The following is a 23,093-nucleotide window of genomic DNA, read 5'->3' on the forward strand; positions in this document are numbered from 1 at the left end:
TTCTTCCCTTCCCTCCTTCTTCTTTCCTTCCTTCCTTTCTTCCCACCTTCCTTCCTCCCTTCCTTCCTTCCCTTCTTCGTCCCTCATTTCCTTCCTTCCTTCCTCCCTTTCTTCCCACCTTCCTTCCTCCCTTCCTTCCTTCCCTTCTTCCTCCCTCATTTCCTTCCTTCCTTCCTCCCTCCTTTCCTTCCTTCTTCCTTCCTACCTTCCTCCCTCCCTCCTTTCCTTCTTTCCTTGACTCGAGGACAACAGGAGGGTTAAATGGAATAATAGAAATCATTACTGTTTCTCCCTCGTATGGAAAGCTGTTACAGGTGTTTAATGTTTAATAAACTGAGGGTTTTTGGTGTTGACCATAATCAGGCAGTCTTTGGCTGATGTAAAGCATCCATATTTGTTTGGTTTTCAGGCATTTCTGTTTTATTAAGTGTCAAGTCTGATATATCAGAGCTTTCAGAGAAAAATTCCCAGTCATAATTATGACCTAAATGGGTTTTTTTTGTTTATTAAGAATTGAATGAACAAATTACAAACATACAAAACTGAGAAAACATCAAAAGAATACAAGCTCTTGAATCTCAATAGTATGCATATATATCTCAAACTAAAATAAAAGTATACCAAAGAAAAAAACATGTAAAGAAAAGAAAAAAATGCTATTTATAAGTTTGAAACTCATAATTACAGTAACTTTGATATGACATTAATGCAGCACCAGCCTCCCTGAACTCAGTGCACTGTGAATCCCATTCTACTCAGATGAGAGGAGGGACCGATTCAAATGGTACAAAAAGTTGCCCAAATTATCACAACCCGCCCAAAACACTTTTCACCCACAACATTTAGTCAATAGTAACCCAATTGTGCAACACTGAAGGTGTTACATGTTGCAGTTTGTTGCAAGCTCGGGCTGAAAAAGTCTCCATTTGGAGGGCGGGGATGCGAGGTTAAACAGTCATATCATGGAGCGTGAGAGATTAAATTGACTGGAAGAGTTTTTATTCCAAACCCTTTTAAACATAGTGTAGGTGTAGTGACTCAGCTATTCTCTAATGATGTCAATATGTCAAAGTCAGGGATTAATCCTAGATCCTAGACTTTTTTAATTTTTACATTTAAATCCTGTATATTTATGTTAATACTCACCATTTCATAGTGATGGTACATAAAGATGTTCCTTATTTTAACAGCTTATATCAGTTATAGCATTAAATGTTCAAAGAGGGGTTGAATCATAGAAGTTTTAATTCCACTATAATAATGTGAAACTGTAGATTGACCTTAATGATACAATGGGAGGATACATACAGGATTAAGTCGAGAGCAAACACAATTTTTCCATTACAATTCACCGTCATTACAGTGGGCGTTAAGTCTTCTAAGGCTCCTCTTAGTATCCCTATTTTCAGCAGATGGGTTGCTAAACAAGAGTGCACTGTGTGAAGTAAAAGCTGCCCCATGCAACTCTGAATAGTAATGTGAGTGTTAATCGATCCAAGGTGAATATTTTCCTTTATCCTGTCCTCCCACAGGTTGAAGCATTTGGTCCATCACCAAACAGCTCCCCAGGAGATGGTAGGCACCGTTGCCTTGGTCAAGGATACTTGATTTAAGGATACTAAGATTTATTTCTGGCTGACAGTGTGGCTTGAATCCCGGTCCTCCCTCTAACCTTTAGATGCTCTCTGCTTTTCAAGGTTTCATCAGTTATCTGTAATTTACGGAAAGTTCTTTTAACATGATATAAATTCAAATGTATTTTTCACTTATGATACAATAAGAAGACATGTGCCCACTCTGACCATCCAAACTTTCCACCACTCACGGAAAAGTACTTAAATGGGTTGTTATGGTGGGTGAAATCAGCATGCAGACAATATACAGTCATTTCAATGGAAATCCATTGATGAAGCTATTACTAGTATGCCCTGCAGGTGTGATTAAGCCACAGCTGTCTGGGTGAAGAACATTAGATTAATGCCAAATGAGGCACACCTGTGGCTTGTGTCAGGCGTGTGTCAGTCTTGTGTGTGTTTCGCAGTATAACCATATAAGGGCTGCTAACTGTGTGGCCTTGCAATTATGAGACATTAGGTCCCGCCGACCTCCAGTATGTGTGAGTTATGAAATGACTGTCTGTGAGTTGTCAGCATGGGTTTAATTGTCTCAAACCCCTCCCTTTCCCCTCTGGTTACTTTTTGCTCAAGTAAGTAAGTAGTTTCCACATTGCAACCTCATCTGCTGTGTGTGGGTGTGTGTGTGTGTGTGTGTGTGTGTGTGTGTGTGTGTGTGTGTGTGTGTGTGTGTGTGTGTGTGTGTGTGTGTGTGCAGCCAGACTAATGTCTGAGGCCTTGCTTCAGCCAGCTGCTCCCAGAGATGAGGTGGAGCACCTGTACACTGACTCACTCATTCACACACACAAGGACTTAGACGTATATACGCAGATTGAAGATTGTCTGGCCTGGGGATTACAACTGGCTGTCTTCTACGAATCATCTGAAACATTAGTCACACCATGAGCTCGTGATATTCATCAAAATAATGAAATCACTTCTACATTAAAAGAGAGAAAACGGACCCTTTTTTTTCTTATTTGGTATACCCACTTCCTCTCAACCTGCCTTGTTGACCTTTGCATCTCCTGTGAAATGGATGTTGGTATAAATCTTTACCTGAATATGACAGGAAGGTTTTTAATTACTATGGAATTAACTGCTCTGAGACTTGACTCCCTAAACACTTGACATGGCACTTGGACCAATAATCAATGAGCCAATGACAGTTTTACCTTGGATGTAGGCCTACACCGAAAGGACATAAAACATCTTTATAATGGAGATGTTCAAAAGTCATCTCATTTTCATGGATGGTATTCAGAGACCCTAAAGACTTTCATCTTAAATTCATTTAATCACTTATGAAGGCCTGACTTGGCTTTACCATCACAGACTTGACACTTGATGTAACTTGGATGATTTGAAGTTCTAACACCTTGAGATTTGACTTCAATGAGTTGCAACTGAATTCACTTGAGACTTGGTTGACTTGAAACTTGTCTTGGTGACTTGGTGACAGAAGATGTAAGATTTGTTGACATTAACGTAGCTCACTTGCAACTCAAATATCTTGAAACGTAATTTGACTTAGATTACTTAAATTACCTGGAACCTCAGATTTGACTTGGGACCTCTTCTGACAGACTTGAAAAATAACTTCTCCGACTCATTTGTGACACACATAATGTTTGTATTTTATTTTGATAATTACTTTAAACATGACTTGGATAACTTGCAACTGAGATTACGTGAGACTCGCCTTGGAGGACTCATAGCTTTAACGATTTATCACTTGATTTGGATGACTTGAAGCTTGAATGAACCGATACTTCACTTGGATGACTTGTCTTTTAAATGACTTTACACCCGGACCTGCCCTCAAGGACTTCAGTTTTAAATTTAGACTTGGTCTGAGAGACTTTAACTTTCTCAAATGACGTCAGGCATGACTTGGATTACTTGTGACTTGACGTGACATGCAACTTAAATGATTTGAGACTTGTTTGATGACTAATAGCTCAAAGTTGACATTTGGCTCGGACAACTTGAAAGTCACATTCATGGCTTGAACTGGCTCTCAATGACTTGCTCTGACAGATTTGAGAAACTACTGCTAATTGTCTCAAATTGCATTTCAGCACTATACTGAAATCCTATGATAGAAGATGGTCTCTGTCTCTTGAGTAGAAGTGACCCAAAAAACTGTTTGTGCTTGGCTGGACATGTTTTTGCCTGAGAAAGGTGAAATGTTTAGAAAAAAACCCTCAGTACCAAGACACCACATACCAAACAGGTGCACAATGCTATCTCTAAAGGGAAGGGTGTTAACTTACTGCTGCTGCCTAATATGTTGATGATACCCCTTGTGGGATTTTGTGTTAAATCCCCACGGCTTTACTACCGCTTGGTTAGACTTAAACACAACCCTTCCCTGTTATTGCAAGGGATTCTCAATGAAGCCAACCCAGATAGAGCTACAGTTACCACTGATCCCGCTGGTGTTGGGAAAGCATGCAAAGCATCTAGGTCTGTCCCTGCGAGAGCCCTATTACTCATGGTCGATAATCCTACTGGTCCTATACGGAACATTCAGATGAAACACACCCAGAAACCAGAAGGGAAGAAGAAAAGAGGGAACAGGACAGGAAAGGGATGGAAAGGAAAGGACACAGGAGGACATAAGGAAAGGAGGGGACAAGGGGAAGGTCAGACAGTGTGGGTGGAATGGTAAAAGGGAGTAAGGAGTAAGGAGGTGAGCGCTAATAAGCTGAAGTATTTGGCCTTTCTGTGTTTTGGTTTATGTTATTTCTCAGTCAACACTCGAAAAGTTCACTTGGCCTATTTTAACTTTTTGTTAAACAAATTGTGAAGAGGTGATGGGAAGATGTGTGTTGTTTAACGGAAAGCTTAGAGACAGGCACGCAATATTGGTAGAAAAGCAAAAGCAAAGGAACTCAACCTGTTTTTCACCCATAACAGAGGGAGACGGGGAATTACACTGTACAGAAAGATGGGTGTAGCGAGGTGTGACATCACTCATTGGTTTGCATCAGAGCCAGGATCTTCCAAATAAGGAGTGATACCTTTCATGCTCTGCGTAAGAGCCAAAATATGTTTTTGCTTGTGTTTATGTATCTGTTTGGGTTGCACGTGTTGACTGACACATAGATGTGGTTTCTTCTTATTTTACCTGTTCACTTGGGTGGCGGCGGGAATTTTGAACAAAGGGAGTTAGTTAGTAGAGCTCTGATATTTTCTGTTGACCGTCACCGTCGTCTTTCATCATCACTATATTCTCACAATTGGATCAAATCAGGAATTATTTGATATTTTTGTGGCTATATTCTGGAAACAAGCCCTACTATCTCAAATCGAAGCCAATGCTAGCTTACTGGGAACAGCAAATAATGTGCACTTGTGCTACGTTAGCTACTTTTTTGCTGTATGATAACCATACTTGGTTATCATACTTCTAAATTAAGCTTATTGAAGTATTGCAACAATAGTCTGAGAGCAGCAAGTGAGCAGACTGTAAATCAATGCCCAGATGGCAGATATCAAAGCCTGCTATACATATTCAATCTTATTAACGGAGCAATAACGTCTGAAATGACTACCAGCACACTAATTAGAGGGTCTGAATTTAGTTATTTGCACCAAAATGACTTGTTAAAAAAGTATTTTTAAGTACTTTGTATTTCTAGAGAGACGCTGGCCCTTTTTTGAACGGGAGTCAGTTGGAGCCAGGGATATTTTGGAGCCACCATATAGCGACTGTCATTAGCATTGCACTTTTAAGGTACTTCCACATTGGCTTCAGCCTCAAGCTTTGAATAGGGACATAAAGGCAGAAAAGGATTTCTCCACAACCACTATCTTTAAAAAAAACCAAACAAAAACAATATGTATACGTGATCGCACTGCCTGTATCAACCTCTCCAAACTTATATAAGGTCTTCAAGATAAGAACTAAATGAGCATATTCCTATTAAAATAGACTGTTGACTCTGATCCACTTTACCCCTTGTGCCACCTGACTCTAGACACCCAATCTAATCAGGTCACTACAGCCAGCTTGGTGCTGCAGCAACAGGCCACTCCATCCTTACCTCAGCTGATATGCATGTGGTCAAGAGAAGGAAGTGGCTGAGATAACTGAGGCGTTTCTCAGTCAGACAGGCATGAGGTAAGGCAGCAGGAATCTCTCACAGGGCATTACCTCAGTCTGCAGGCTTACAAATGACTGTTGCGGTGACTGTCTTTAAAAAAAAAAAAAGACGAAAAGAATGAGGAAAAAAAAAAAAAGAAAAACAAAACGCACTCTGGAGGTGGTACCTATTTTAGGCACCAAGCCCTGGTTCATCGTCATGATGATTGTCTACTGCGGTGGGAGAAAACACAGTGACTCATAATTTCACATTATAAATCCACAGAGCTTTGCTTGTAATTAAAGGCCGTGCCTGCTCTTGTTTAAGCATAGCAAGTGCCAATTTGTTATGTGATTCACAGATAGTGTTCCTAGAAGCTGAAATAAGTAGCATATTTGTTTGGAGCGATGTGTTGCAGGCTGGGATTTTTAAAGAGTTTCTTTTTCAGTCTGTGTCTCGTCTTGTTAAATCCTCAAAAGCAATAATCTTTTGCTTCGTAAACAGTAACCTGTGTGGCTTCCTGGCACGGCCACAAGGAATGTTCAGAATGCACCTGAAAAATTCAACAATAAAAGTATTTAGTAGACATTAAATTGCGCACAATGACTGGCTGGTACAACAGATGCCTTTGTTGTGTGTACTCTCAGCTCACTGTAGAGGTACGGCATGGGCAGGGATCCTATTCCAATGCTGTAATATGAGATAAAAGGGGGGGGGGAAAGAAGAAGTGTAGGGGGGGAAAGTTTTTAGAGGGTGGGTAACTTCTGATGCTATCTCCTCTTCTGCACCATCTGAGCCATCAGAGACAATCAAAGACTGTGTGTGGCACACTCATTCACCCTGATCTGGAGCCAAGGCGCTGCAAAATTAATTTGGATCTGGGCGATAGTCTCAAAACCAGGCCATGTGTCCGTGCCCACAGAGGACCCCCACCCTGAGCCATTGACTTCACTTTGCCTCTGATGCTTTTTGACTTTGTGCCCTCTGCATTGACTCACTCACAAGGTGACTAAAAGAACAGGAATGCTGATAAATCTATCTCTGCGATGTACTCTGCCTGCAAAAGTATTTGAACTTGTCTCATCTGATAGCAGAAAAAAGTAAACGTTTCTCTGTCACTGTTCATCGGCGAGAGATACGAGGGATTTGTTGTTTTCTTCCTCACCTCTCGTTTTTATCTCCTTTGGCAGCTGGCGCCAGGCATGTGCAGCATTGTTTTCCTTTACACTGTCAGGGAGGCTGTTTAAGCACGAAGTCTTTCAGCATTACGTATGTAGGTGGTACATTCAAATACAAGCACACGTGTGCACTCATGACCCTATATTTTTCCTCAAACATATGTTATAATTTAGTTTTCTTAGACAATACGTTTTCCTCATAATATTCCCACTTTCCTCCCCAAATTATGTCTTAATTTTCCTTGTAGTCCAGACTTGTTCTTGTAAAACCTTCTTCTCATAATAAATACCATTTATTCTCAAAATGAAGACTTTATTCTCATCTTTTTGCTCAAAATATTAAGTTTTTTCATCTCTAAACTACGGCTTAATTCTTATACAATACAACCTTTTTCTGATAAATTGACACTTGTTTCTTGAAACACAACTTTCTTCAACGTTTATTCTTATACAATATGACCTTTCTCTCAAAATATTACTATTCTTTTCTCAAAATAACACCTAATTTTACAGCTTTATTTTCTTTTCTTACCAGTAGCTCTAATACTCATACTGCAGTTTTGATGAAACTAATGTGGGAACACCTATTTTATTCCAAACTACACACATCACCACTCAACAAGTACATAATTCAAAATGTGTTCCCATAAGTACCACACACACTGTGTGTGTGTGTGTGTATCTTTAAGATGCTGGCTAGACATAAGTAAGACTCACAAACACTCATACATTGCCAGATTAAAACAGAGTATCAGTTGTTTTTCTATTATTGAAACATCTGTCAACAGCTCCTTTGTTGTATTTATTCCAGACCAAAAGGACTTTCCCATGAGGTCATACAAAGACAAGCACAGTCTCTCACACAGCAGGGGATTTGGTACCCTGACAACATAGTAATTTCTGTGACCACAACTCTCTGACAATACAAGGTGAAATACACCCAAAATGAACCAGAGAAAGACAACAAAATAATTCAAGTAAAGGCCAGTTTGGGGTCAATGTGCATCATCGCGGTTTGTCTCATCATGTTTTCATTCATAAAAAACAGTCGTCCTCAGAGCCTCAGAATTTGTCTCCTTTTATAGTGGTCACTATCACCACATCCCACCGCTCTAACCACCCAACATCTAAACGGCTCCTATTCTTCTTCAGATATGCTGTCTCTCGAAACAAAGGTTCTTCTCTTCTTTTGATGCCAGAGTTTTTCTGAGTCTTCTTCACTTTGACTCAGGCCACTATCACTGCCCTCCCCCCCTCTCCCTTTTCTCTCCTCCTCCTCCTCCTCCTCCTCCCTGCATATTTTGGTGTTGTGTTTTTGGTATGCTCATGAAAAGGCCCGCAAAGACGGGACAATAGGGCACCTGCCAGAATAATGAGCCCTCAGAGAGAAATGCAGCTGGGGCCGAGAGTCATACAGGAACGCTGATGATGGCCCCGCTTTAAAGTGGTCAGAGATGATCCTCAGCCACACCTTATATCCCCCTGGCTGGAATTTCCCCTCTGACACACACACGCACGCACAAAGCACGCTCACATATAAGCACACACACATATACACAGTGGCCCTGCACAAGGAGGCAAAGTTGAAGAAAACCATCGAGGCTTTTAATTATTTTCCCTGATGTCATTTTTGCTACAAAGGAGTATCAGTATTTGACTCTGCGTCTGAGTATGTGAGTTAGTTCATTCACACCCGCTGCCACTATTACTGCCAGGCTATCAGTTAGCTGGCTATCACATGCACTAAGTCACTTGTATGTAGACAGAAACTATGCACGTAGGAAACAAAAGCCAGACTGTTTACATACTGGTTCTACATTTAACTGCCATGAACACTCGGAGGGGCATTAGTCACCAGGATTCCTTTCCCTTTTAAAGGTTGTAAAAAATAAATAATTCCCTCATCAGTCCAAAATACCAACAGTGAGCTAAATTTAGCTGGTCATTAGATCCGGGGGGGTGGGGGGGGCAAAACAACAGCAAGATGTCCAAAGGCATGAATAATGTGGAGAAGGGGTGGAGGGCATGGGTACACAGAAGACTGACAGGGGTGCTGATTGCAGAGCCACATGTTGAGTTCACACCACGTATGTTTGGAGCGTTTTTCAGTTCAGTTCACGCCAAATAACTACGGGGAATTGATGTGACTTTCATAATCAATCACTTTAAGTAGTTTATCAAGAAAAAAATGCCAAACATTTTCTGATTCCAGTCTATAAAATGTGAAGATTTTGCTGATTTGGTTTGTTTTTTAACCAGTATTTTAAGTTTTAAAGCTGACACAGAACAATTTACATACAGTACATGACAGCGATGGCTGGTATGAGCAAATCAGAGCGAGAAAGAAAGAAGAAAGAAGACAAAAAAAGCCCCCGAAAGTATCGCAACACTATATTGGACGTTACGTGGGTGGATCTGAGAAGGTTCATAGTTTAGAAATTACACATTCATCAGAGAATATATGCCGTATAAGGCAATGAAACAAAATCAATACCCGAGAAAGAGCATTAGGTAGATGCGGAGGTGCAAGAGGGTCATCAATCAACATTGCAGCACCCTCTGTGCACTAAGTCTGCTGTACAGCCCGGCAGGCGGTTCAGGAAGGGTGCCCACAATTTATCAAAATACCTCTCATTCCCCTTTCAAACTGAGCTCCAGCACTCCGTTGGTAGAACTTACAAATATTTCTCCATACCACTCGTTAACACTTGGAGGAATGGACTTAATCCACTGAAATAGTATGCATCTCCTAGCTGCTTTTCTCTGTTTACATCATTTTAAATTTCATATGTCTGAAAATGTCAGCTTGACGTTTTGGGAAATGATAACTAATTTGTTTTGCTATTTTCTGACAAATTATTAGACTAAATGATTCATATCTCATTTTCCACCCCTGCCTGTTTAAAGGTTAAGTCAGGGTCCACTAACTTTTTCCAGAGCTTTCACCCACATCTTGCAGTGAACCTCAGCAGATGTCATTTGTTTATGAGATGCAATTGAACGCTATGGAAAAAGCTAGTAGGTGGATTAAGTTAAGAGGGCTTTTCTTTCCAGTTTCTAACTAGTTAAACTCATAATAAAACTAAATGTGCTATTTGGTGTGTTCAATTCTGTGAACATGAGGTCCTCACAGTTCCTGGTAACAGAGACCTGAACGGGGTCAGATCTGAATCATTTGCACTCTAATTGGGTCAGAATAAAATTTAGAATAATGAAGTTGTTTTTTTTTTATATGGTAAAATTGAATTTTGCACAATCTTAGATAAGTTTGTCAAAATGTTTTACTGAGTGGATCCAAGCAGCCTGTCAGCTCTGATCACATGGTGCGCTGTAATCAAAAGTAAACTGTGTTTGAGACGACAGGGAGAGTCTGATCTGTGAAGTGCAGGAAGAACGATATATGCATCTTTTTTCTTTTTTTTTTAATATAGCTGCTGTTTAAATGAAGGCGCATCATGCTGCTGCTATTGTTACTGTTCCCTCTTCTTATTATTCTCAGGTCTATTAAGTCCAGTCTTTGGATCCCTTTTACATCGGATGTTTTTTTTTGGTTTTTTTTGTTTTGTTATTAATGCACATTGGATACTATCAGTTTTAAATTGTGGACGAGTGAATCTCGCTGTAATTGGGTCAGGTAGAGTCAGAATAATTTCTATAAAAAATGAATCCTCTCTGTTCGGGTCGATCTGGGTCGACCACATTTTTATCCAGGTCAAATATTATAATTAGATCTATACTAGGTCTGTTTTATATCTGGTGTTTGTTTTTTTAATTAATGAATACACATGTTTGAAATTCTTGACCTATGAATCACTTTAGTGTGAATATCTGAGAGGATAAAGAGCGTAGACCTTCCTATTAAACTTAGGTAACCTACAGTTTTGTTTTGTTTTCAGCAACCTGGTGACATGACACATTTAAGTTACTCAAGAAGTAACACCATGTGACTCTGGTGTGCAAACTTTGATGTAATCCAAGTACAAACGTGCCAAAATGCACTTTTAAGATTATGGGGCTAGAGCAGAAAGAGAAAAGAAAAGAAAAACAAACAAACAGTTGCAAGACATTGAACCCTTACTCTCTATATCCCCCCCTTCTACACACACACACACACACACACACCCCTCTTCATTGCCTCATCCACTCCCCATCAGCTCCCTCACAGCTTGCATTGCGCTGCTCCGCTCGTGGTGGACTGGAGGTGAGCGGAGGTGATAGCCACTGTAGAAAACACAAATGAGGGCTTTGTGGCCCGTGTGTGTGCCTTCAGTGCTCTGGTGGGAGTCAGGAGGTCAGGATGCTGGAAGGTGGGGTGAGGAGGTGAGGTTTAGGGGCTGACAGCGAGACGCAGTTTGAGGTGGAGGAGTAGGGGGGTTTGAGTCTGGTGACAAGGCTTCAGTTGTTTTGCTAAACTGGTGCAGGAACAACCCTGACATTATGACATTGTAGACTCACAAAAACACACACACACACACACACACACACACCATGCACTGTGCCATGTTGACCCCGCCACCTCCTTCCCCACCTCCTCGTTCAGGAGAGAGTAAGTCAGAAAGAAAATAGAATTACTGATCTGGTAGTAACATTTAGAGGCAGTGTTAAAGCTATTTTCTCAATGCTGGCCAGTTGTAAAACCAAAAGTCAGTGTTGCCGTTGGTGTCAATCAACTTGAATGTGCCTTTCAGTCCCCAGTAATAGTAGGTCACACCACTTCCCAGCTCCTTTGAGTGAATTTGTACATACTGACATGGATTATTATGTATGAAAAGTCAATAACAAAGCCACTGGTGTACCATTCTCTTGGTAAACTGATTAGAGAAGTTGAAGTGTTGCAGGAAGCGAAATCTAATTAAAATCGATTTTTTTTCTTTATCAACCAAACACAAAGTAGAGAAATAGACAAAGCTGCACTCGTACAAAATGCAGCCATTAAGAATGATTGGATTAATGAAGTTTTTTGCTCATTAGTGCTCACAAATATGCTTTCAAGTTACAAAGCCTTTTTACTCCTCCAGTAATCCGCCTGTGAGAGAGAGCTTGCAGGGGAACACAGTCCACGTTGCTCCAAAGGTCAAAATGTCACTTCGGGTTGTAGGGAGAAGTAAACAGGGGTGGAATAAGCCTCCTGTCTTAAGGGGCCCACACCATAAATCCTTAGAATAAGAGGGCCTCTACATGATCTCCAGAGGCTGAAACAAAGGGTCAGGATTTAATCGCGGGTAATAGAAATCCTGTTGTGTTAGCTCAGTGAACTCAGTTGTTAGCAAAGCGATGGGATCATAGGTTGAGAGAATAAAGGTCTTTGAAGTGGTCAGATACTGCTAAGAAAATGAAAAAAAATCAGCGTGCGTGGAGGAGTTAAAAAAAAAGATTGAGATGCTCGATGATCAGAAAATACATCATCGGTACGTGCAAACGCATTCCTGTGCGACGCAGATCCAAATGTGAGCGAGCAGAGGAATGCTTAGCCCCGGGCGATGAATAGTCATAAATTCATTAGTGAACACAGACCTGGCTGATTGGAAGAATGAATGCTATTGCAGTGATAAACCAGTTGACCCTGTCAACTTGACAGCTGTCATGACCTCAACCTGTGGTGGTTTTAGATGAGGGAGGGCAGAGGGACAATATTTGTTTAAGCTGATAACTAGAGGTTGTGGAGGTTGTGTGTGTGTGTGCATGCATATTTGTGTTTAGTGTCTTGTTTATAGTGCATATATGCGAGCATGACTTTGGTATAAGAACGCATGTGAAAGAGCGTGACTATGTACACAAGTCTGCACCAGAGCACGCTAAGTGATGGATTCGTACGTGTGCTCGACTGAGTATTGATACAGCGGTGAAGAGTATGGATGCACATGCAGATACACACATACACACACACACACACACATCTGCAATGGAATTTAGTACGAGTGAGTGTGTGGCCCTGAGTGCAGCCATGAACAGCAGCCTGCTTAATGGCCTACAGCTCTTGCTCAGTGTCATTAACATTCCAGCTGTGGAGATTTTGGCATGCATTGGGAAGCATGACAGCTACACATCTCTCCTCGCTCCCAGCACAGACTGTCATTTGTCTAACAAAAAAAAAAAGAGAAAAAAGTGTGAAGGCTCCTCCGAGGACATTAAAAACAACCTCAGCCGCTTCAATGATCTCTGACAGACAGTTTCTCTCCTTGTCTGCCTGCTTGTCAGTCACACGCTCAGTGATATTGATTTGTTTTCTCGCTTTTTCTTCTCCTAAGAGAGACACTCTGCTGCTGCTGCTGCTGCTGCTGTGGTTCCTGCTGACTCATCCATCCATCTCCAGGTAAAGAGTTATTCACACTGATCCCTCCCTGCTATTTGCCCAGCAGGCAAACAAATCTCATTGCGCTGCTCGGCAGATCCTGATAGATACATTTAGAGCAATTACCTGACTGATATTTTACAGGGACACGTGACGTGTTTTGATGGAGCCTTGCACAAACATTAAATCTAGCCGTTGGTAGGTGTTGGCACAGGCAGACATTCAGTCGGGCAAGCCTTGTGCTGTTGCACAAAGTGTTGACGCACTGCTGCTGATATTATGGCAACTGTTAACCTACCTTGAGAAACAGAAACATTATGAGAGGTGTTGCAGGGGGGTGGGCGGGGGGGAGGGGGGGGGCACTCTGATGTAACAGACTGCGCAGTACCTCGCCTAACGCACCAACATGCACACATGCACATGCTGATACACAGTTATCTGACTCACATACAAACACTGTTCAACAGACACTGCAGCCAGAAATGAATCAAGTAGGTATGTGAGGATCTGCATGCTGGCAGCCACTATGGATGCCATTGAGGCTGTTAATCATAGTTGTAATTACCGTTTTACAGCTCGAGCTATGAGAGACACTCAGTCCCGACAGACAACAAGAGAGAGAGACAGATGTTTTATGTTTGAACCAGTATGGACGCAGACTTCAAGTGTGCGTGTGTTTTTCTTGTAGTACCCAGTTATTTCAACCCCACCTTTTTGTTTATGGAGATATCAGCCCAAAGCACCTAGCGTCCCAAAAAAAGTTGGCTTCATGCGTAAGCCAAACCCATTCATCATCTGCTGGAATAAAATAAAAAAACACCCATACACTTCTGCAGAAACACGACACAGAAAATAATTTTTTACAGTTACAAAATATTTAAGAAAACATTTTATTTTACATAAACTGTACAGATGACATTTATTTGACTAAATGATTCTTAGACAGGAACTAAAAATAACTTTCTTATTAAATAGAAAACTGGAACAAAAATAGAATTAAAGATGAAAAATGAAGTGTTGCGTATTGTACAAAACAGAGAATGAAAATAGAGCTAAGAAATGAAATCATACAGTATATCGTACCCTGATACAGTGGTAGGCCTTTTGCAAATGATCAAAAACAGTATTGTACACAATAACTCAATGGCCTTGCCATCTTAGTACAATAGCTAAAATCTTGGCCTCTTTGGTTCCATTAATTAGGTAAAATACATTTGAAACAAAATTCAATTTACTTCTATAAAAATAACTTTTCAATGGCAGTTTTTTGTTTCACTAATCCCGCAACTTTTCAGTGCAAACATCACAACAATCATTCGCTTTGGAAAGGAAGCGAAAGATTACATTTCAAGTATTGATAAAGAGTCGAGGGCTGAAGATAGAAAAGAGGGAGAGAGAAAAAAGAGAGAAAGAGAAAGATCGAAAGAGAATTCAGTCTAATAGAGCATGTTGAGTATGGGTATAGGTTACTATACATTGCATAGCTCATGTGGCACTTAATTAGCGATAGGACAGGACACTCAGTACCCCTTGGAAGGCATTTCTTTATACAAGTGCTATTCAGGGTGTGCATTTCAGTTTCTGCAAGTGCTGCACTGCACTGTGGCGACCCACCGGGCCCAAACTAGAGTCTCTGAGTCCACAGGCCCACTTCTACTGAGCCTTAGGGGGACAGGAGGAAGCAGTTCTCTCTCTGTCACTCCCAGCGCAAAAGTGAAGTGCACTTATGAGATCTATCTTCACCTGGTTGTCACGGTAACGGGGCCTGCAGCACTCTTGACAGGCAGGAAGTTGAGGTCGAGGCCCGTAGTCAACAGCAAGATTGACGACAACAACAATAACAGCGGCTCTGTCGAGGACTTTCTTTTGCCACTGCAGTGCGGAGTGTATAATCCTGCAAGGCATTAAGCGCTGCCGGTCTAATTCCACCAGAGTCAGACTGTGTCTGTCGGCATACTAGGGAAGTGCTGGTGTTCTGAATTGTATAAGCTGATGAATTGTCAGTGCTTTATAAAAACAAAAGTCTGTCATGTGCTTAAAGTACTTAAGAGGGTTGGAGGAGCGGGGTTGGGAGTGTGGGGTGAAGCCAATAATATCATCGGCTGATCCTGTCACTTTCCTTAAGCGCTTTTTATCTTCATTCAAGAGGAGATGCTGAGCCATTATTTTTGACTAGAAATGGCAAACTAGAGCAAAGTATCATTTTGGTGATAATCATTCCCTTCTCGTCCCATCGCTGACCTGTCGTCCAGATCGGACAAAACTCGGACAGCAAGCATGTCACTCAGTCTGATAAATACACACGCTCGCACAAACAAGTGCAAACAAACACACACACATGCACACACGGACACAGCACTGATACATGCGTTTGCTAGATTGTACCAGTGTGTGTGCTGCTTGCACATACAGTAGGTATAGATATATCGTATATGTGTACCGTACAATAACGTCCTGTTTGTACAAAAGGCCTTTCTGACTGTTCCAAGTTCAAAGATAAGTAAAGGGGTCGGTGTGGACTCAAGCACAGCCACACTCCTCCACGATCATGTTGGGCACATCCCTCTTGACGATGTTGTACTCATCATCAAAGTAGAGCATGGACATAGTACTGAGCTTGGTGGGGATGCAGCAGGAGTTGACCGACCCCGGGCTCATCCCTCTCATGCGGTACTGGTTAACTACTGCTGTGTGGAAGGACGAAGCCGAGCCTGGCACACCTGCCATGTAGGCCGGGCAGCTGCCCTCGCAGTAGTTGCCGTAATAGCCAGCCGGTGCAATGATCCAGTCGTTCCAGCCGATAAGGCGGAAGTCAATGTAAAACTGCTGCCGGCAGCACAGGCCCCCGCTGGTACCGTCACACTCCAGCCCCCGCTTGCGAATGCGGTGTTTTCCGTCCACCTGCCGCGCACGCACCACCAGGAAGGGCCGGTGGGACGGGTCGCTTGGGTCCACCAGCACCGGCAACACACCTGATGTCTCACAGCCATCGCAATGGATCTCCAGGTCCTGCCGCCGGCTACCTTTCCCAAACACGGCTCGAATCGCCTCAGAGAGGGGGAAAGTGTGCCAGCCGCTGCGTTTCAGGTCCACGCGTTTCTCCACCAGAGACCAGCGACCCGTGCCCCCTCCACCACCGCCTCCTGGACCTCCTTCTGCACCACCGGCAGCCCCGGCCTCCTGGTAGTGGATCTTCACCGTCACCTTCCTCCGGAGGCCTTTCTCAGGACCAGGCAGCACACGGAAGTAGAGCCACAGGTTTGCCTGGGACACGAACAGGTTCTGGTTGCCTTCGTTGGAGATGAGGAAGTACAGACCCGTCTTGGGGGATATGTGGTCATCTGTTGGAGAAACAGCAAAAACACGGCGTTACTTAATTAATGCATATATAGAAGAACATGTCATATAGGTCATTTGAATATGTAGCATGTTTTTAAAGTGAATCATTCATTATAGACTCTTAGCACAAAGTCCACTGCTGGAAATGTCTTGCAACTTTCAGTCACATCTTACTGTCTTCTTCAGCAGATGGACTTTGCTCAGTTGTCATGGAGACAGTTCAATTGTTATTACAAGATTTGGGTAACATGATATTACATCTGATGTGAGAGAGCATCTTTGAGCAGAGATGGGGCAGGGGGGTTACCACCTAACTGAAGATAACCTGTTATCATGTGACCAAATCCCAGCCTGCATCCGCTGGTGAAGGCAACGAGATGTAGCAGATAAAAGAAAGGGAAACGAAAGTAGAAAGAAAAAAGGTCTTCCTGTTGTAAGAGTGCAATATAACAAACAGTAGGTTCATATCCACGCTCAATTATTTGTATGATTATACATTTTAAATCCTTTCAGTTTATCCTTCATCTACATTCCAATGTTATTTTATTCATCTGTTCTTAATTCAAAGCATCTCACCCATGTTCAAACATTAAAGTCTGTCCTTTATTTCTATGAACTTCCTTTCCATGAACCCATCGACCCTCCAACAACATTTAGAGACTTTCAGTGTTTAATTGCTGTCTTTTTGGAGCTCTAAATATATATGCTTTCCCCATTGAAATGATGATTATTTAAAGAGAAAGACTGCTAAAGACTTGCCACACACACACAACCACACACAACCACACACAACCACACACACACACACACAGCATGTGCCCACAAACGGAAGCCCCCCAATAAGGGCGCAGCTCTGTCTTTAAAGAACTGTTTTCTCTTGTTTTCTCTGTGTACCCTCAATCACTGTGTCAGGTGACCTCTGTGGCAGCTCCTGATAGGCCAGCGGTGACAGGCCAGCTCTTGGATCGGGCCCATTTGGCCTCGTGTCCAGTTTTGCAGGTGACGGGGCCAAAAAGAGAAAAGAGAGAAAGAGAGGGAGGGGAACAGAGGAGAGAAAGATGAAGGAAAGGAGGAAGGATGCAAGTGGAAAAGGTGGGAGGGTGGTGGACACGGCCAAGGCTCCCAGGGGGTTCATTGAGTTCGCTGTTAGTACCCCCCCCCTCACCCCTTCCCCCCTGAACCCCACCCCTTCCCTCCTCCTTCCAGTACGAGCACCCTGAGAGTGACAGCACAAAGCCCCCTGTGAGGCACTGGGAGACAGCCGCGCTGCAGCCCGGCATTGAAACGCGTGGCTTTCCAGCAAAAAGCATGATGAGGCAAAAATAAAAGCCATTTACATGACACTGGCCACTTTCTAAAACGGCACAATGAAGAGATCCCGGGTGTCTAAAGGTGGCGATGGGCTCTCCCTGGCAGAATTTTTTTTTTTTTTTTTCTGCCTAAGCCTAATGATGTCTTCCAAATTACCCTGAGGTAACTTGAAAGGTTCCTATTTCAGGAGATTTGGTACAATGTGCTCAAGCAGAGCAGCGGCTTTGAAAGCGGCTAAATTACTTTGTTTGCCGACTGATTAGTGTGTGTCAGTGTCAACAGGTGGCCACCAAAGACGGGCCCCCTCTTTAAGGCGCCTCACGCCTCTTCCTCCTGTAAAACCGCCGGCTTTACATTCACACACAGACCTGTTCAGACCAGCTCTCCACTCTGTAGCACTTCACGCATACACACACACACACACATTTACATTCACCGACACACACACTCATCCCCACGGTAAGCAATACATCAGCCTTCTCACTACCGAAGCCTGTGGGTAAAGTATCAAGTACGCAGTGACAGTACATATGGAAATCCATCTTAAGTGAACAGCATAAAGTAATCAGCTGAACAGCAGCTTTTGCCTGGGACTGCTGTAAAGGCCCCTCGGGGCTACAAGTAACTAACCTCACCTCATTCAGCGCTGAGCGTTCTTACTTGCCTCAACAGCTCCGAGCTCTCCAAAAAAAAAAAAAAAAAAAAAAAGACAGAGAGAGAGAAGAGGGGATCGCAGAGAGACTGATATACAGACAAAGAGGAGGTGTAGAGCTGATCATGAATAATAGCACTCTGCTGTGTTCAGATGATTTGTTGATGAAGTGGTTGACTGGTTACCGTTTGAGATGTCTGTATTCCCCCTCAAGGAGAGCCAAATCATACGCAGTTAAGGCATTTTTCTGCAGAAACCTGCGAGATACGACTGAGGCCGAGCAGTTTGACACATTGATTAATGTCATAGTAACGCCAGTAAAGCTGTTATAGTATTGCAGGAGTCATTTTCACAACAGAAATACAGCGAAATACTTGCAACTGAAGGTTCAGTTCATCAAATTGCTTATTTATGTCTGATCAAAAGATATTCAGTTTACTGTCACGTAAGATGAATAAAAGATTAAGATTCTCACAATTTAAAACTGGAACTAAAATGAATTTTTAGGGTTTCTGATTCATTGATCTATAGACACATTCTTACCAATTTCTGGTCTCTCTGAATGAATAAACTAATCATTTCAAGTGTTTGATAAGTGATGTATAAAATTTTGACTAAATGTATGAAAGATTTGCAGTGACTGGACTGAATCAGTGCAAACAGATTTAAGTATGTGTGCACTTGTATGCTTCACACTTCCAAAGCAGAAGAATATCAGAACATACAATGATAAAAAGTAAATAAATATTTCAATAAAAGAAAAGATTTCCCCATGAGTTTGTCCAGTTGTCATGTTCAAATTCACCTTTTTCTAACTTATCATACATGTTGGTTAAAGTTCCTAGATGATGATGATCATGTGATGAGACCAAAATCTATCTATTCCCATTTCTAAGGCCAAGATTTAACTTTGAACCTTTATCTTGTTTTGAAAGTTGAAATAAATGTAAAACTTTACCCAGCTGAGCACTAAGCCTCCCTCCATATAGTCACCTTCTGCATATAGTGTGGACAGTATGTGCTTTACATGGTGCATACAGGTTTGATGCTATAGCTTCTTTACTATTCAGAGCATATACCAACATGCCGAATGACATATTTCCACTGAGGACCTCTTGAGGAACAAATTGTTCTTTTCATCCAGTGTTACAATTCAGAGCTGGCCCCGACACGCCTCGCCTGACCCTGCAGAGGAAGAGTTGCTCGTAAGTATCGGCAGGCAGGACACCTGGGTGGGCTCGTGTTGGATAAAGAGCTGCTTCAGCGTGTCCTCACCTGCGCCACCAAGTCAGAGAAGAGGCCATGGAAGCAGGCAGGCTGGCAGGAAGGCAGCTCCAGAGCTCATTACTCAAAGCCACTGTCGACAAGACCACACGCTGTGGAGGGATAAGGGCGCGGCAAGGAGCCTTCGTGGCTCTGAGATGAGCAGAAGCGTGCGCGCATGTAGCAGCCGTCCCTCAGGCCCCGGTCTCAGCACTCCAGGAATTCCACATAGGGTGAGGAGGTGAGGGAGGGAGATTGAGGAAGGATGGAAGGGGTAGGATTTTTTTTTGGACAGAGGTTTAAGCCGCTGCAGCTCTGGCTCTACATTCTCTGTTGTTGTTAAAGCTTTACTACAGGGGCATTTTTAATAACGTTGCATGAATCATTTATAGGATCACAGCTATACAGAGGCAGCCAGGCCCATTGAGGACTGAAACTCACACTTGTGAGTGAATGTGGAAAATGTCTGGACTGAATCCAGAAGTGCCATGACTGACAGCTCCTCATGAAAGACCTGTGTCCTGAAGTAAACCTGCCAACCTGATCCGCTGGAGGAACGGGACCGGAGTTAATGACCTCCCATAATGAAGTCTTAATTCTGTGTCTTGGACCACTAGCCGCGGGTTCACTGGGTCCGAACAGTTATACAGTAGCAAGCAATCAAGAAGCGCCCATCTAAACCTCTCCGTCGACCCCTTCTCTCTCCTCCTCCTCCTCCTCCTCCTCCTAACCTCTTTCGATGCCTGTGTTCCCCGCTCCGCTCCCGTGGATACGGGACACCGAATCCCTTCGGCGAGGACCCACGGGAGCATGTCAGGAGAGATGGAAGATTGGCATCATCTCCTCTCACCTGCCCGGTCGCCGCTTGGCAGACCTTTTACCTCTGAAACGCAACCGGGCATAAGAAGCCGGCTCACAAGCGTTCACAGTTAACCCTGTGAGGAGGGGAGGCAAACTGACCCCGACACTCACACACACCCACCAGGGACATAAACACCTATCCACATCCTTTTCTCTGGCTGGCTGTTGGCTAAACATATGCCAACCTCGGCCCCCAACCCGCCTTGTTCTAAACTGTGACAACAACAATTCAGGCTCCCTCATGCTTGGGGGACAAGCTCCCCTGGCTTCAGAGCATTCTGGAGACCTTGCCTCTGAGCCATGCCCCGGCTGGCAGCATCCGATCTGGGGGTCGTGAGCCAGCTGGCCAGGAGGCAGACAGGGTCTAGGGAGCAGGGACCCAAGCCAGCTCCATGGTACAATGCCACACAAAGGCTCAAAGGTGTGGGGAAGAATAGAACCCCAAAAAAAGAAGAAGAAAAAAAAAAAACAGAAATAGAAGAAGAAGAAGAAGCAAAGGAGCCCAGCGAACCTTTAGAACGACAAAAGGATTCTTTACAACACTGCAATATGGGCACACACACACACGCACACACACACACACACATTATCACACACCCCCCCTCCCTCTCTCTCTCTAGCATCACCACCACCAACCCCTCCACTCACACCCCCCTCCCTTCCTAAACCATCCAGCGCGGACTCAAATGTCTCATGCATTATTCTGAGCAATTTCTTTTGTTTTCTGTGCTTTTTTTCTCCTTCGTAATGTTGACATGTCGGCTTCAGCGGGAACACGTAGTGCTCTTATAATAATTGCCTGGCTTTTGTTGCCTTGTCATGATGGTGCTCAGATCATTCCCATTGGAAGGCAGGAGCTATAGCAGCCCCATTCTGGCTAATTGTACCATCAGGGCAAATAGGAAAAGACAGAATCATATATATGTGTGTGTGTGTGTGTGTGTGTGTGTGTGTGTGTGTGTGTGTGTGTGTGTGTGTGTGTGTGTGTGTGTGTGTGTGTGTGTGTGTGTTAAAACGCCCTATTTCTGGTGTCTTTAATTGTATGTTTTCTTTTTGTTAAACGAACAGTTTGTGTCAAAGATGTGGTTCTCACAGCACTAACTGACAATTATTGGATTCTGTCAAGCGCAGATGATTTTAGGTGTGTGTGTGTGTGTGTGTGTGTGTGAGTGTGTGTGTATAGGGGAGGGTATGTGTGTGTGTGTGTGTGTGTATGTATGTGAGAGAGAGAGAGAGAGAGAGAGAGAGAAAGAGAGAGAGAGAGAGAGAGAGGGAGGAAATGGTGTTCTCTTTGGACTTCTGAGAATTAGTTAGATACACATTCTTAGAGGAAGGGATAAATGGCCAATTGAGGGACTTTGTTCGTATTTAAAAGAGGGCTTTATACATTGGAGTATTGAGTGTGAGCACAGCTTTAGTGATAAATTGGATTCAGAGGTTCTTTTTGTCCCCTAGACAACACACGGGGGTAATTTAAGGACTCTTTCTTTAGTTTCATTTCTTTTCGATTTGCATTGGGGGTAAAACAGGAGGATTTAACACCAACCCCTGGATTCAAGCAGGAGTGAAATGTGATGTAATAAGATGATGAAAATGATGAGTACACTGAAGCCAATTCATTTATGGTATTTCTTTTTTTAAAACAACTGTTGTGCCTGTCTCTTCTACTTTATCTCAGCTTGTTAGTCACATCAACCGGATAAGCTTTATAAAATAAAATAAAAAGACATTTCATCCCTGAGTGAGACATTTAAGTCACCTGGTCCCTGCGCTGCCTATTACACAAAGTCAAAAGGTGGATGGGTTCATCCAGGGGTCGATTTAGATGTGTGCAATGAATTATTGATTATTACCTGATTCGGCGAAGCTGATAATCTCCGAGTTCTCAGCTTGAACCTCGTTGTTGAAGGCAGCCTGTCCGTCAAAGTTGGGGATCTCCACCCGGCCGTCCTCACGCACTTTCCCAGCGTGCAGCCTCCTCAGCGCTGTCACCATCGCAGCCTTCGGGATGGGATGAGTGATGTTGGGTCTGTCTCTCATCTGCAGCCGGTTCAGTATGTGCCTCTTCACCGCTTCTAAGAAGTCTATGTTCACCCGCTCCGACTGATCCGGAGCCCTGAGGCCGCAGGACGCGCACGACTCCTGAGGCGAGCTCTGAGTCTCTGTGCCGGCCACTGAGCTGCAGCGCACGGAGAGAACGCACGCGACCAAACAGGACAAAGCCAAACTGTATATGCTCATTTTTCCTAATATTTAAGATTAAAGTCCAAACACTGAATATATTAAACACACACACACACTCTCTAAAGGTTAAAGCTACTTTTTCATTTACAAATTTGCGAGTTCCGGGAGAACATCCAAATTCGGCTCCAAAAAAGTGAGACGCCTTTTAAGATATCCAAAAATCAGAAATCTTTTTTTTTTTTTTGTATTCCCCAAAAAAAACAAAAAACATACAATAGTGCTGCTGCAATTTGTGAGGCTAATTAACTC

The 23,093-nt window shown here is 43.0% G+C and overlaps 1 protein-coding gene across 1 annotated transcript; it reads right to left on the minus strand.

The window, feature by feature from the left end:
• Positions 1-15,694: 15,694 nt before the first annotated feature.
• inhbb (inhibin subunit beta B) lies at positions 15,695-22,841 on the minus strand. The gene is made up of 2 exons (XM_062431898.1): positions 22,454-22,841; positions 15,695-16,515 (listed from the first exon to the last, which is right to left on the minus strand). Exons 1-2 carry the CDS (start codon positions 22,839-22,841, stop codon positions 15,695-15,697), a joined length of 1,209 nt encoding a protein of 402 aa, XP_062287882.1.
• Positions 22,842-23,093: the final 252 nt, after the last annotated feature.

The sequence above is a fragment of the Scomber scombrus genome, chromosome 13 (genome assembly GCF_963691925.1).
Source record: "Scomber scombrus chromosome 13, fScoSco1.1, whole genome shotgun sequence".
Lineage (NCBI taxonomy): Eukaryota > Metazoa > Chordata > Actinopteri > Scombriformes > Scombridae > Scomber > Scomber scombrus.

Excerpts from the sequence above, each read along its gene's own strand:
- inhbb (XM_062431898.1), bottom strand. The coding sequence starts at position 22,841 with ATGAGCATATACAGTTTGGCTTTGTCCTGTTTGGTCGCGTGCGTTCTC. Across the intron at positions 16,516-22,453 it reads TATCAGCTTCGCCGAATCAG|ATGACCACATATCCCCCAAG; the intron begins GTAATAATCAAT and ends TTTCTCCAACAG.